Source organism: Sus scrofa, chromosome 9, assembly GCF_054392235.1.
Source record: "Sus scrofa isolate SSC_HxYL_T2T_F1_AM1 chromosome 9, Sscrofa_HxYL_maternal_Yorkshire_Landrace_v2.0, whole genome shotgun sequence".
Lineage (NCBI taxonomy): Eukaryota > Metazoa > Chordata > Mammalia > Artiodactyla > Suidae > Sus > Sus scrofa.
The window spans coordinates 17,363,576-17,379,962 of NC_139391.1; the positions used below are offsets into that span (position 1 = coordinate 17,363,576).

The window sequence follows — 16,387 nt, forward strand, 5'->3', positions numbered from 1 at the left end:
GTTTCTGCTGCGCCAGGATGGGAACTACCAGAATTTATTCATTTTTTGATTGATGAATATTTCATTGGTTTCAGTAGTGTGGGAAGTGCTTAGTGAGTATTTTATGCACAACTTCTAATTCTTGGGCTGTGTACAAAAGCTAGATGAAATTTTTCTTATGATTCATGGTTGCGTGTGGGGAGCTTATTTTAGCTATTACATTTCCCCAGCCTGTAGGGCTGCAATAGGTCTATTCACTATGTGTCTCTCTTTTTGCCCCTGCTGCACAAACAAAAACTGCTTTCTGTGAATATAAATTTCTTGTTTAGGCTTCTCTGCATCTTGGAACCAAATCTGGTTCAAAGAATCTCTCTCCACCAGTCTGTGTGCCCCATTTGAAATGTAGGGATTTTTGCTTTGGTCTGTTTGTGGCTTTCTTTTCACCTGGGAGAAGTGTGTCTTAATGGGTCTTTCTGTGCTTGCAGCCGTGCATGGCTATTTTCTCTTTGGTTTTCTCCCACATCCCTGTTTGATCTACACATTGGCAGCTTTCCCATCTGTTTGGTGGTTTCACATGTCTCCAAGTTTCATCAAGTTGGGGTTTTCTTGTCCTTTAAAAAAAAAAAAGATTTTGAAGCGAGGAGGAAATACTGATTTTACTCTGCCACTTTCAAATAGGATTGGACTTCTTTCTATATCATTTATTTCCTCTCTTTCCTGGGATCCTTTCAGCTTCTCTGGTACTCTCATTTAGTCTCTTTGGTTAACCTACTCTGCCTTCCCTAAAATTAGTGTTATTCTTTTTTGTTTTTTTCTTTTTAGGCCACGCCTGTAGCACATGGAAGTTCCTGGGCTAGGGGTCGAATCAGAGCTATAGCTGCTGGCCTGTGTCACAGCCATGGCAACACCTGCTCGGAGCCACAGCTGTGACCTACCCTGCAGCTCAGAGTAATGCCAGATCCTAAACCCACCAAGCAAGGCCAGGGATTGAACCTGTATCCTCTCGGAGACAACATCCGGATTTTCACCTGCTGAACCACAACAGGAACGCCAAATTAGTGCTACTCTTTATGCTTCTGCTAGTGGCCTTCTCTCTCACTTTACACACTCTCCCCAGGCCATTTTTAAATTTCCTTGGCTTTATCACTTCTACATAATAATTCATTGATTTGCTTTCCCTCCAGAATTTGAATTCTGGCTTATGCATCTAGTGCTTATCCATAGCTCATGCATATCTGACCTACATCTCAAATTCAACTGGTCTGAAACTAAATTGTTACTCTTTTCCCTTCCTTTCTTAGATTTCTAGGCTAATGTCCTTGGCATCATTATTGAGTTGTCTCAGTGTTTTGTAGAGGGTGTCAGCATTTGTCTAGATGAAGTTCACTTCATGATGCACACTGATGTAGTGAGAGCTGATCACTCGGTTGGTTCTGTTCCATTTTTGTCTCTCAGATTTGTCCTCTCCATCCTCATTTCCAGTCCTCCGCTGCCTTAGATCTACTTGATTTCCTTGTTTTCTGTCTTGTCTACCTTTAGTTCATAACCAACACGCATAATTACTGTGTTAAAATATAAATCTGATCTTGCTTAAGTCCATATGGTGACTTTTTCTACCCTGTAGGGTAAAGTTGAAATTGTTTAATATAGTAGACTTGTCTTTCCAGCCTCATCTCCCATCATACTTGTTTTATGCTGCTGTATTGGTGGCTACTGTCATTTCCCAAACTACTGTTTCATATTATCATAGACTTTGTACATGCATTTCATCTTCCTAGTCTCACCTTTTCCTTGTGGTTAGCTGGTTGAAATCCAGGTCAGGTAGCACCTACTTGGCAGAGCCTTCTGGGGTTCCCCCCTCAATATCTTTCAACTAGCAACTTTTTCTTCAATTTTATACATATTTTAAAATTGTGTTTATCACATTGAATTGTATCCTCTATTAGATTTTGAACTCTTTGAAGGTACAATTTGGGTTTTATTTATCTTTTTTTCCCCACAGCATCTAGCACAGTGTCTGGAATATTGGAATAACATTGCGGATTCTCAACAAATGTTTGTTGTATTGTTGAATTAAGTTTATGTTCTAGTGTCTAGCACAGTGCATGGCGGACGTTCAAGAAATGTTTGCTGAATTTGAGCAAAAATAAGTCTAAATCAGAAGGTTTTGGTGCTTTTCTACTTTCTCATTTAAGGATCATTAATTCTCTTTTGAGTATTGCATTAATATCCTTACATTTTGTTATCCTTTCTGAAATTTCTTAAGACTTGTGGTACTTTGATAGTATAAAATAATCACGAAATTGAAGTTCTCTTGTGATGCAGTGGCTTAAGGATCTGGCATTGTCACTGCAGTGGCTTGGGTTCCCTTGCTCAGGAATTTCCACATGCTGTGGGTGCAGCAGAGAAAAACATCACTAAATTAACAACTGCTGAAAACTATGCTTTATTAGACTTCATTTTTTTTTCTCCTGTTGGATTGTTGCTGAAATATTGGCCACCTCTCTACACCAGTGCCAAATAGAAACACAGAGGCAGAGTTGGAGGAAACAGAAAAAGTAGCTTTCGTTGCCAGGCAAAGAGGGGAACACAGCAGCCTAGTGCCTCAAGGACTGTGACCGCCCCCTTGGAGGAGGTAGTGAAGAGTCTTAGAGTGTTTGAGGAACAGGGCATGATCAGCTCCTGGACATTTTCTTGGTTGGTGGCTAGTGAGGTCATATGGAGTCAGCGTCATCAACCTTCTGGTTCCAACCGGTCTGGGCTTTACGTGCTTGTGGGCAGCACAGAGTTGATTTCTTCCCCCGGTGGGGACTTCAGCAGCTGCAAAACACCTTCAAGGACATGGCTTGGAGTATTATCTATAGTCTTGGAAGAACTGAAAGTCCTCGACTTTGTTGAATGGCTGAATTATTAATACTGTTTTCTTTTTTTCTGTTTTTCTTTTTTCACTCTCTGATAAAATTGGTTCTTTGACTAAAGTTTGTAGAGAAAAAGTCAGGTGGAGGACATGAGTTGGGGAGATCCACTCTGAGAAGGCCTCAAGGGTACTGCTCAGTTACGAGAGGAAATATGAAAATATTGAGCGAGGCCAGGGATTGAACCTGCAACCTCATTGTTCCTAGTCAGATTTGTTTCCCCTGTGCCACGACGGGAACTCCTGTTAAACAAATTCTTTAAAAAATCATTTCTTTTAGTTCTCTAAAGGGCCGCTCCTGCAGCATATGGAGGTTTTCAGGCTAGGGGTTTAATCGGAGCTGTAGCCACTGGCCTACGCCAGAGCCGCAGCAATGTGGGATCTGAGCCGTGTCTGTGACCTACACCACAGCTCACGGCAACACCGGATCCTGAACCCACTGAACAAGGCCAAGGATCGAACCTGTAACCTCATGTTTCCTAGTCGGATTCGTTAACCACTGAGCCACGACGGGAACTCCAGTCTCTTTAAGTGGTTGTTTTTGACAACTCTGTCTAGCTTTATCATTATTTCTTGGGGGCGATTTGCCAGGTTCCTCACTTAGCCACTCTTGAAGTCCTGCTGATCGGTCAATTGTTTTTCAACAAACACGCAATGCAGTCCAATGGTGAACAGTATTTTTATTAAATGGTGCTGGCACCAGCTGGATAGTCACATGTAAGAAAACGAACCTCAACTCATAATTGATATCATATGTAAAAATGTACTGAAAACAGGTCTTGGACAAGTGTAAAACTTAAAAAATTTCTAAAAAATATATATGAAAATATCTTTCTTTTTTTATGATTTTCTTCCATTATAGCTGGTTTACACTGTTCTGTCAATTTTCTCCTGTACAGCAAGGTGACCCAGTTACATGTACATGTATACATTCTTTTTTCTCACATTATCATGCTCCATGATAAAGTGACTAGATATAGTCCCCAGGGCTATACAGCAGGGTCTCCTTGCTTATCCGTTCCAAAGGCAATAGTTTGCGTCTGTTAAGCCCAAGCTTCCAATCCATCCCACTCCCTCCCCCTTGACAACCGCAAATCTATTCTTAATGTCTATGATTTTCTTTCCTGTGGAAAGGTTAATTTCTGCCATATATTAGATTCCAGATATAAGTGATATCCTATGGTATTTGTTTTTCTCTTTCTGACTTCACCTAGTATGTCTCTAGTTCCAACCATGTTGCTCTGAATGGCATTGTTTTGTTCTTTTTTATGGCTGAGTAGTATTCCATTGCATATATATACCACATCTTCTTAATCCAATCATCTGTCAATGGACATTTACGTTGTTTTGATGTCTTGGCTATTGTGCATAGTGCTGCAATGAACATGTGGGTGCATGCGTCTTTTTCAAGGAAAGTTTTGTCTGGATATATGCCCATGAGTGGGGTTGCTGGGTCATATGGTAGTTCTAGGTATATAGTTTCCTCCATACTGTTTTCCATAGTGGTTGTACCAGTTTACATTCCTACCAGCAGTGCAGGAGGGTTCTCTTTTCTCCACACCCTCTCCAGCACTTGTTATTTGTGGACTTATTAATGGTGGCCATTCTGACTAGTATGAGGTGGTACCTAAGATTTGTATTTCTCTAATAATCAGTGATGCTGAGCATTTTTTCATGTGTCTGTTGGCCATCTGTATATCTTCTTTGGAGAAATGTCTACTTAGGTCTTTTGCCCATTTTTCAATTGGGTTGTTGGCTTTTTTTGCTGTGGAGTTGTATAAGATGTTTGTATATTTGAGAGATGAAACCCTTGCCAGTTGCATTGTTTGAAATTATTTTCTGCCATTCTGTAAGTTGTCTTTTTTTTTTTTTTAATGGTTTCCTTTGCTGTGCAAAAGCTTGTCAGTTTGATTGGGTCCCATTGGTTCATTTTTGCTTTTATTTTTGTTGCTTTGGAAGACTGACCTGAGAAAACATTTGTAAGGTTGATGTCAGAGAAAGTTTTGCCTATGTTCTCTTCTAGGAGTTTAATGGTGTCTTGTCTTACATTTAAGTCTTTAAGCCATTTTGAGTTTATTTTTGTGCATGGTGTGAGGGTGTGTTCCGGTTTCATTGATTTACATGCAGCTGTCCAGTTTTCCCAGCACCACTTGCTGAAAAGACTATCTTTTCCTCATTTTATATTCTTGCCTCCATTGTCAAAGATTAATTGACTGTATGTGTCTGGGTTTACTTCTGGGTTCTCTGTTCTGTTCCATTGGTCTGTATGTCTGTTTTGGAACCAGTACCACGCTGTCTTGTTTACTGTAGCTTTGTAATATTCCCTGAAGTCTGGGAGAGTTATGCCTCCTGCTTGGTTTTTGTTCCTCAGGATTGCTTTGGAAATTCTGGGTCTTTTGGAGTTCCATGTAAATTTGGATTGTTTGTTGTAGTTGTGTGCAAAATGTCCTGGGTAATTTGATAGGGATTGCATTAAATCTGTAGATGGCTTTGGATAGGATGGCCATTTTTACGCTATTAATTCTAACTCAGGAGCGTGGAATATCTTTCCATTTCTTTGAGTCCTCTTTAATTTCCTTGATTAATGCTGTATAGTTCTCAGCATGTTAAGTCTTTTGCCTCCTTGGTCAGGTTTATTCGCAGTATTTGATTTTTTGGGGTACGATTTTAAAAGGGATTGTATTTTTGTATTCCTTTTCTAGTATTTCCATTGTTAGTATACAGAAATGCAACTGATTTCTGAATGTTAATCTTATATCCTGTTACTTTGCTGAATTTGTTGATCAGTTCAAGTAGTTTTTGGGTTGAGTCCTTAGGGTTTTCTATATATAGTATTATGTCATCTGCATGCAGTGACAATTTTACCTCTTCTCTTCCAATTTGGATATGTTTTATTTCTTTTGTTTTTTGGATTGCTGTGGCTAGGACTTCCAGTACTTTGTTGAATAAAAGTGGTGAGAGTGGGTATCCCTGTCTTGTTGCAGATTTTAGTGGGAAGGCTTTCAGCTTTTCTCCATTGAGTATTGTATTTGCTGTGGGTTAGTCATAAATGGCTTTTATTATGTTAAGGTATGTTCCCTCTATAAGCAGGAAAAAATCTTTCCAAGTCATAAATTTGACTAAGAACTTGTTGCTAGAATATATGAGACTCTCACAAATCAATAGTGAAAAAATTAAAAATCCAATTAGAAATGGGCAAATGAGGAGTTCCCGTCGTGGCGAAGTGGTTAACGAATCCGACTAGGAACCATGAGGTTGCAGGTTCGGTCCCTGCCCTTGCTCAGTGGGTTAACGATCCGGCGTTGCCGTGAGCTGTGGTGTAGGTTGCAGACGCGGCTCGGATCCCGCGTTGCTGTGGCTCTGGCATAGGCTGGCGGCTACAGCTCCGATTTGACCCCTAGCCTGGGAACCTCCATATGCCGCGGGAGCGGCCCAAGAAATAGCAACAAAAACAACAACAAAAAAGACAAAAGACCAAAAAAGAAATGGGCAAATGACTTCAAGTAGATTACCTTAGGTAGTATAGCCATTTTGAAAAAAACTTCTTGAAGGTAGAATCTACAGGCTTGAACGTATAAAGACAGTAACACTATATGTAGTGCAGAACTCTAGTACTGTATTATATTGAGACTTAGTTTAATTAAATAAATCTTAAATGCGGAGTTCCCTTTGTGACTCCGCAGATTAAGAACTCAACATAGTTTCTGTGTGGAGGTGGGTTTGATCCCTGGCCTCACTCAGTGAGTTAAGGATCTGGCATTGCTGTGGCTGTGGTATAGACATGCATCTGCAGCTTGGATTCTACCCCTGGCCCAGGAATTTTCATATGATGCAGGTGTGGCTGTAAAAAAAAAAAGAAAATTTTTAAAATTTTAAAAAGCTTAAATGGATATGTATATGACTCCCTCCCTTTTTAAGATATGCTATTTATTTTTTTTTAGAAAATAGTAGAAAAAAACAAACAAACAAACAAACAAAAAAAACAGAGTTCCCATCGTGGCTCAGTGGTTAACGAATCCGACTAGGAACCATGAGGTTGCGGGTTTGATCCTTGTTTAGTGGGTTAACGATCCGGCATTGCTGTGAGCTGTGGTGTAGATCGCAGACGCGGCTTGGATCCTGTGTTGCTGTGGCTCTGGTGTAGGCTGGCAGGTACAGCTCCAATTAGACCCCTGGCCTTGGGAACCTCCATATGCTGTGGAAGCGGCCCAAGAAAAGACAAAAAGACAAAAAAAAAAAAAAAGAAAGTAGTAGAATAACAATATTTGCTCTGATACAGAAGTTTCTGAGCCCATTTAATCTATGGCAGAGTTTGTAAATTAGCAGTCATTCAGTGAATTTGACCACACATGCGTTTTGTTTGTCTTGTAAAGTATTAGCTAAATGTAAGATTGGGACCAGTATTTCAGTCATCTCAAAAACTGGCTAGGATTCAGTAGGATTTCACCTTTTGAGCAAGGAATGTGGTCTCCTGTTTGCCCCAGCTCCTACTTCTCCCTGTTGTTTACCTAACAGTAAGACCAAATGAGGGTCACCATATCATAATGCCTGTGCTTTTGTTTGGGGTATAGCTGGCCCCCCCATTTACTTACGATGCTTCTCAGGCTGTAGTATTTCATGAGTACAGACTAACCTAAAGATATTAAAATGTTAAAAATGTCTATTAACATGGTTAATGTGTATTTTCTTAATGTAGTGTCTTCATTGGCTCCTCTGGCATGGGGCTGATATCTCACAAGTAACCGGGAGGGGTTGGACAGCAGCTCACATAGCCGCAATCAGGGGACAGGATGCTTGTATGCAGGTAATAATAACTTTGGTTACTTTTTAAAAATTTGGTAGGTTGAATTATTTTGGCATACTCCTATTGGGCTGTTGCCTTTCTTCTAATTAATTTCATAGATTGAGTTCTGTGTTCTAAACAAAAACGTACTGGATTCTAGGACTCATATATTTGGGCACCAACTGTCACTCAAACACATTGTCTAAGAACAGAAATAGGAGTTCCCGTCGTGGCGCAGTGGTTAGCGAATCCGACTAGGAACCATGAGGTCACGGGTTCGGTCCCTGCCCTTGCTCAGTGGGTTAAAGATCCGGCGTTGCCGTGAGCTGTGGTGTAGGTCGCAGACGTGGCTCGGATCCCGCGTTGCTGTGGCTCTGGCGTAGGCCGGTGGCTACAGCTCCGATTCAACCCCTAGCCTGGGAACCTCCATATGCCTCGGGAGCGGCCCAAGAAATAGCAACAACAACAACAACAGACAAAAACACAAAAGACAAAAAAAGAACAGAAATAATTTTATCTCTTAAGTAGTTGGATGTTTGGGTTCTTTTAAGGGATGTCATAGCATGCCTAGATGATCTTCTTTATAGCTTGCCATGCCTAAAATTCCTTTTTTATGTATTTCCTGGCCAGAGTTATACATAAATATGTGGCAGGCTCTAGTTTATTAGAGTAGCTAGATTTAATCAGTATGGTGAAATGGACTGGAACTTGGAGGAATACAGAATTGTGTATGTGAACTGTCCCTGCCTGTAAGAAGCCTGAGACTATGGAATGACAGAAGCTCTCCCCAGTGAGTTAAAAAACAGTGCAAAGTACAGTCTGTGAATAAGGTTCTCATGAAAAGTATAGACGAGAATTGCAGAACTTACAGGGGAGCCACAAATAGAGGAAATAAAACTTCAGCTAATCCTAAAAGAATGGGTTGATTTGAAAAAGATAAATAGTGGAGTTCTCTTGTGGTGCAGTTGTTTAAGGATCTGGTGTTGTCACTGCAGCTTGGGTCACTGCTGTGACTCAGGTTTGATCCCTGGCTTAGGAAATTCCATGTGCCGCGGATGTGGCAAAAAAAAAAAAAAAAATAGCGAAGAAGCATTGTGGGAAGGGAATGTGGTTTCAGATGCAAATAAAAATAATGATTTTCACTTGTTAAACCGTTTTTTCATAGTCTTCCATGTATCACTTCATTTAATACAACAATCTTATGAGTTCCCGTTCTTGAAGACTAGGAAACAGATTCTGGGAGTTAAGTACTTTGTCTAAAGTGACAAAGTCAAGGATTGAACCTAGACTTTGTCCTATTAACCTCTATGCTATATATATATATATATATATTTTTTTTTTTTTTTTTTTGGCCACTCCTGCTACATATGGAGGTTCCCAGGCTAGGGGTCCAGTCAGAGCCATAGCTACTGGCCTAAACCACAGCCAAAGCAACGCAGAATCCAAGATGCATCTGTGACCTACACCACAGTTCATGGCAACGCCAGATCCTGAGCAAGTCAGATTTGTTAACCACTGAGCCACAACGGGAACTCCTTTAAGCTATAATTGTATGAGAAGTCTTTTTGTTTTTGTTTTTGTTTTTTTGTTTTTTGGCCATGCTGTGGAATATGGAAGGTGAAGTTCCCAGGCCAAGGATTGAATCTGAGCGGTGGCTGCGACCTATGCTGCAGCTGTAGCAACTCCAGATCCTTAACCTGCTGTGCCACAAGGGAACTCTATGAGAAGTCTTTAAATTGAATAAATGAGATGTGTTCAGGGAATATACCATTATATGAGTTTGATTGAGTGTAGATGGTTTGTTATGTGGAATGTTAATGAACTAAATTTGAAAAAGCCATATTTGTAAAACATCTTAGAAATAAAATAAAGGTTCATTTGTATAGGAGAGTTATCTATGAATAGAGTATGTGCGTGTGCAAATGTACATACACATGGACGTTAACAGGGGAATATGTTGCAGGAAATTATTTAAGCTAGGTATACCTAGGATCTAAGATGAAGAGTTTGGAAGCAAGAAGACCAGTTAGAGACTCTTGGTATAATCACTAACCATAGAGGGTGAGATTTTTGGTATACAGTTATAAAAAGAAAGAAAATCATTGAAGACATCTTGCAAAGCAGGTATTGACAAAGCATAGTGAGAATGTAAATTTCTGAGTCAGAATGACAGGTAAGGAGTTCCCGTCATGGCGCAGCGAAAACAAATCCAGTTAGGAACCATGAGGTTGCATGTTCGATCCCTGGACTCACTCAGTGGGTTAAGGATGTGGCGTTGCCGTGAGCTGTGGTGTAGGTCACAGATGTGGCTCGGATCTTGTGTGGCTCTGGTGTAGGCTGGCGGCTGTAGCTCCAATTGGGCCCCTAGCCTGGGAACCTCCATATGCTGCAAGTGCAGCCCTAAAAAGCAAAAAAAAAAAAAAAAAAAAAAAAAAAGACAGATAATTATGGCATTATAGATAGGGACATTTGAGAGGCAGGGGAGATTTAGAAGGAAAGATGCTGAGTTCAATTTGGCACATTGTTGAGGTTAAGGTGCCTATAGGTCGTTCACGTGCAGAAGGTCCAGGCAGTTAAAAGGGTGCTGGAGACAAAGATTCAGGAGTAAAAAGCATAAAGAAGAGTGTAGAGTATTGAGGACTGAATGTTGACAAAGATTACTGATAGGAATGGGAGGAATCAGAGAAATTAGTGAAGAATGCCAAGGAGAAAGACAGGAGAGCCAAGATCCATTAGGACTGTGCAAGTGAAAATAGAAGTTTAAGAAGTTAGGCAGGATATCTGTTCCAGGATAAAACACTTAAGGAAATGCTGGTGAACTAGAGAACTCACCCTAGGGGAGGATGGCTATATTTCTATGCAATGACAGGGATGGCACTCAGTTTGCAGGTGGATTTGAAGTTGAGGCAGTGAGGCATTAATTTGAGAAGTAGGCCACAAAAGGAAGGAGCAAATAAAACAACTTAAGGGGATATCAGGGTCAAATGAAACATTACTTGATGCTTTTTTTCCTCTAAGTATTGGTTTAACTCATTCCCTCTGCCTTGATTGGCCTCTTCCCCAAAGTGACCTCTTCATTCTTAGAGCTTTTGTGAAGCTTTTTGTGTACTATATTGTGTTATTGTTATCTTGTCAGGGACTTCTTTGTATAGTTTATTATCTTTGTCTTTATACATATCCTAATTCCCTAAATTGATATGTCTTCATATACTCTGCAGTGACACAGTAGGCACTCAGTATATGGTTTGTGATGACTATTGGCTAATTTGCTAGTGGGAGTCAGACAGAATCATGGAGACTCTTCTTCCTAAAACACTTGATAAGAATTATGACCAAGTAAACTTTTGCTGAGATACTGGTAGATATAGGCTGGTTACAAAACAAAAAAATGTTGGAGAGAGATAAAACTAAAGAATACTAGCTAATAATTTTTTAAAACAGTTACTCTGTGTATTATATAAAGTGGCATGTTATGTATCTGATATAGGAGTTCCCGTCATGGCTCAGCAGAAACAATCCGACTAGCATCCATGAGGATGCAGGCTCAATCCCTGGCCTTACTCAGTGGGTTAAGGATCTGGTGTTGCCATGAGCTGTGGTGTAGCTTGCAGAGGCAGCTGGATCCCACATTGCTGTGGCCGTGGTATAGGTTGGCAGCTGCAGCTCCAATTCGACCCCTAGCCTGGAAACTTCCATGTGCTGTGGGTATGGCCCTAAAAAGACCAAAAAAAAAAAAAAAGTCTCTCAAGCATTTTTTTAGGACTAGCTAAATATTTCTCACTTTTTTTTTTTTTTTTTTTTTTAATGTGTCCACAGGTTGTGGAAGTTCCTAGGCTAGGAATTGAACCATCACCATAGCAACGACCATCACCACAGCAGTCACAACCTCAGATCCTTAACCTCCTGAGCCATCAGGGATCTCCAAGAATTTCTTAAACTTTGCATGTAGCACATATGCAAGAACTTATATGATAACTTAGCTATAGTTTAGTAAATGGCTTGCCTTTAAATAATCTGCCTCTGCTTTTATGATTTAACATCTATATTCATATGAGCTCACTTTTCCTTTCTCTTCTTCTAGGCTCTTCTAATCAATGGAGCAAATCTGGCAGCTCAAGATGATCGTGGATGCACTCCTTTACACCTTGCTGCAACACACGGACATTCTTTCACTTTACAAATAATGCTCCGAAGTGGAGTGGTGAGGGATTCCTGTTAATAAGAGAGAATGTATAACCATATAGATGGACTAACATTTGGTACTCTGGCTATCACTTCCTCACTTTTAAAATCCCTTATATGACTTTGAGCAATTTGATCTCTCTTTAGCTTTTCCATCTTAAAATATGGGAGCAATAATTTAGACAAATCAACAACAACAAAAACACCCAGTTTACTGGTACAAAATATTTTGGAGGCTGTCAGTTTAGAGTTTAATAGGGAAGATTCTGAAGCTTCCAAACATATCTTAACCAGGGATTGTAAGCCTTTCTGAATTGCTGTATTTACCTATGGGTTTTTTTGGTTTGTTTTTTGTTATGTTGGGTTTTTTTTTTTTTTTTGGCTCTTATTTCATACACTAATTTAGAAAGTGATTTACATCTCCAGAAATTTCATTTATTGTGATAGTTGTTTTTAATATTACCCGGTGTTGTGGAAAAAAAAAAAAAACTCTTTATACTCTCAATATGATTTGATCATTTGAATCCATCTCTTTTCATTTTATAAATCTAGAACTTGTGACCAGTAAAATGTTGCTTAAGCTCCTCTTTAAAAACTAGTTTTTGGGAGTTCCTGTTATGGTACAGTGTGTTAAGAATCTGACTGCAGCAGCTTGGGTCACTGCAAAGGTGTGGGTTCAATCCCTGGCCCAGTGCAGTGGGTTGAAGGATCTGGTGTTGCTGTGGCTGTGATGCAGGTCACAGCTACAGCTTGGATTCAGTCTCTGGCCTGAGAAGTTCCGTATACCACAGGTGTGGCCCTAAAAAAAATTTTTGGTTAATTATGTTCTTTTAAAGACTTTAAAATTTCATTGCTATCTTATTAGCTCATATGTCCAAATCATTGGTTGCAGTAAATATTTCTGTTATAGTTAATATTTGCCATATAGCTTTAAGAATAGCCTCCAGTTTTCATTTGCAGAGTTAAGATGCAAGACTGTTTCCCCTACAAAACAGAAAGAAACTAAGTCCTCGTGAAATGTTACCTCTAGGATCCCAGCATGACTGATAAGAGAGAATGGAAACCTGTGCATTATGCAGCTTTTCACGGGCGACTTGGCTGTTTGCAACTTCTAGTTAAATGGGGGTGTAGCATCGAAGATGTGGACTACAATGGAAACCTTCCAGGTAGGTATTTGAAAAAGCAAATATTTGGTCTTTTCTGTTAATGTAAACTTTTAAAATGTTGGGTCATGTTTAAGAAATTTAAGCTGTCATCATTCTAATAGCTCCTAAAAGGACTGAATAGGTTGGCATGAGCATTTATCTTGCATTGTGTTTGTTATGTACCCCCCTCGAGATTGTTTTTTGTTTTTGTTTTTTCCTGGGACCATATCAGCAAAGGAAAAATTGGCAAAGTTAAACTTGGATTTACACCCCCCTCCAGTTGTTTGCTTCATCTACTGTCCAGTGTTATTGTTTAACTTCATAGGTGTCTGTTCCACGGACTTCTTAAAAAAAAATAGTACAAATAGTGGACACTAGTGTATTTGATTTAATTTTCTCATTGCAGTTGTCTAGCTTGTGATCAACTAGATTGAGAAAGAGGATAGTCTCCTTCATGTCCTTTTTCTGGTTACTACCAACTTCCAAAGTTAATCACTACCCTCAATAATACACTAGTGTCTTTTTGTGTGCAGCTTCTTTTGATTTTTCAAAGTGGTCGTTAGCAATTTATACACCCACGAGCTGTGTATAAGGCTTTCAGTCACTCCTCTTTCTCATTAACTTTCTTTTTTTTTTTTTTTTTTTTAGGGCTGTGCCTGTGGCCTATGGAAATAGTTCCCAGGCTAGGGGTTGAATCAGAGCTACAGCTGCCAGCCTACACTGCAGCCACAGTAATGGCAGATCTGAGCCACCTCTGTGACCCACACCACAGCTCACAGCAATGCCAGATCCTTAACCCACTGAGCAAGGCCAGGGATTGAACCCAAATCCTCATGGATACTAGTTGGGTTCATAACCCACTGAGCCACCCGTGGTCGGAAATCCCTCACTAACATTTGATACTATTCGTTTTGTTAGTTTTAGTCATTCTTTTGAACATGCGGTCATATCATGTGGTTTTAATTTGCATTTTCCCTGATGACTAGAGATGTAGAACATTGTTTCATATACTTAATGGCTGTTGGGTTGTTTTCTTTTGTGAATTACCAGTTCAAAGCTTCTGCTTTTTTTTTTTTACTGTCTATTTTTAAAAAAGTGAATTGTAAGGGTTCTTTATATATTCTAGTGATAAGCTCTTTGTCAGTTACATTTATGGCAAATATCTTTCCCACTTAAGTATCTTTTCCACTCTCTGCCTTGCCTTTTCATTCTTTAGAGATTTCTTTTAACAAATGGAAGTTTCAATTTTAATGTAGTCCAGTTTCATAATCTCTTCCTTTGTGGTTAGTGCTTTCTGGATCCTGTTAAAAAATCTTTCCCCACTCTGTCATCATGAAGACACTCTTTTATATTATCTTCTAGCAATTTTTATTATTTTACTAATCATTTAAATCTCCCAACCTCCTGCAGCTGACTTTTCTGTAACAAGGTTTGGGGCAATTACATTCTTTTTTAGTTCTTTATTGGATTTGCCTGATCACTTTTTAGTCTCTTACTGTCTGCTCATTGAAAAAAAAAATTCAACTCTTACTTCTTTAAACATATATAAATAGTTTGTAACCATGTGTAGTATATTTTTAATAGTGTAATGTAGAGGTTAAGAATAGCCTCAGGAGTTCCCATCGTGGTGCAGCAGAAATGAATCCGACTAGGATCCATGTGGTTGCAGGTTCAATCCCTGTCCATGCTCAGTGGGTTAAGGATCTGGTGTTGCCGTGAGCTGTGGTGTAGGTCGCAGACACGGCTCGGATCCTTTGTTACTGTGGCTGTAGTGTAGAATGGCAGCTGTAGCTACAATGGGCCCCCTAGCCAGGGAACCTCCATATGCCATGGGTGCAGCCCTAAAAAAAAAAAAAAAAAAGGCGAAAAAAAAAAATGTAGCTCAGAGCTAAGACTGCTTATATTAAGACTTCTCTCTTAAAAATTATTAATTCAAAATGTATTTATTAAGCATCTGTGTATCAGTCTGTCTCCTAGATTCTGGGAATATCACTGCAAATAAAACAGAAAAAAGTCTCTACCTTTGTGTGGTGGTGAAGGGGAAGACAGACAGTAATAAAAGTTAATGAACAAAATACATTTATTAAATAGGGATATGTGTTTGGATTAAATAGCAAAAAAGAGTAGAATGTTATAGATATGAAGTTTAAAATAAGGTCATCAGGGAAGCCTTCACTAAAGAGGTGAAAGTTGAGTGAAGACCTGGAGTTGAGGAAGCAAGTCTTGTGGGTGTCTTGGGGGAAGAACGTTTCAGGAAGAGATAACAGCAAATGTAAAACTTCTGAGGCAGAAATGTGCCTGGTGTTTTTGAGTAACAGCAAGTCGTAACAGCAAGTCAGTGTGATCGGAACGGAAGTGAGGGGGTGAATAATAGCTGATGAGCTCAGAGACGTAACAGGAGCCATTGAAGGACTTCGAGCATGGGTGTGACTATGATCTAACTATATTTAAGAGCCCCATTGTGGCTATTATGTTTATAATACTAAATTGGAGTGAGGGCGTGGGCATGCACTGTCAGGCACTTGAGGCAATAATTAGGCTACTGCTTGGTTGGGCCAGAGTAGAGGCGGCAAATATAGTGAGAAGTAATTGAGGTTCGTGTAGCTTTTAGAGATAGAGCCAATAAGACTCGTTGATTGATTAGAGGTGAGGAATGACAGAAATAGGAATTAAGGCTGGCTCCAGGGTTTTTGGCCCAGTCTTCATGGAAAGAAGAGTTTCCATTAACTGAGATGGGGAAAGCTGTGTAAGGAACCTGTATACAAAAAGGGTAAGGAGTTCAGTGGGTTTTGGGGTTTTTTTTTTGTGGTTCCCCCACCCCCATTTTCAGCCACACCCATGGCATATGGAAGTTCCTTGGACCAGGGATTGAATCTGGGCTGAATCTGTAACCTAAGCCACAGCTGCAGCTATATGAGATCCTTAACATTTTGTGCCAGGGAACCAGCAATGCCACAAAGGCAAGCCAGATCATTAACCTACTGCGCCAAAATGGAAAGTCCTTATTATTGTTATTATTTTTGGTCAAGCCCACGGCATGCAGAAGTTCCTGGGCCAGGGATCGAATCTGTGCCACAGCAGTGATCCAAGCCACAGTAGTAACAAGGCCAGATGCTTAACTGATAGGCCACCAGAGAACTCCAAGAGTCCAGTTTTTGATAAGGTAGTTTAGAAATGCCTATAGCTCATTTCAGTTTATATGGTGATTAGGCATATAGAGGAGTCTGAAGTTTCAGGAAGAGTTTTTAGTGGAAGGTTCAGCTGAGAAAGTGTGGAGTGGCCTGTGCTAGCAGCCTGCCTTTAGTTGGACATTGTGACTTGTTTCTCCTGAGTTGTACTGGTTGCTTGGGCACTGCCCACTTCTCCAGAGATAAGATTTGTGTA

The 16,387-nt window shown here is 39.9% G+C and overlaps 1 protein-coding gene across 20 annotated transcripts in view; it reads left to right on the forward strand.

Moving 5' to 3' along the window:
• Nucleotides 1-16,387, forward strand: part of ANKRD42 (ankyrin repeat domain 42) — a 151,127-nt gene that overhangs the window by 4,726 nt on the left and 130,014 nt on the right. For 12 of the 20 annotated variants that reach the window (XM_084975485.1, XM_021062580.2, XM_021062582.2 and 9 more), the window contains 3 exons: nucleotides 7,590-7,697; nucleotides 11,758-11,877; nucleotides 12,889-13,024. In XM_084975485.1, coding sequence (XP_084831611.1) covers nucleotides 7,590-7,697; nucleotides 11,758-11,877; nucleotides 12,889-13,024 — 364 coding nt within the window. The remainder of the gene's footprint in view (nucleotides 1-7,589; nucleotides 7,698-11,757; nucleotides 11,878-12,888; nucleotides 13,025-16,387) is intronic. The other 8 variants (XR_014814806.1, XM_084975498.1, XM_084975489.1 and 5 more) reach the window with 1 other exon arrangement.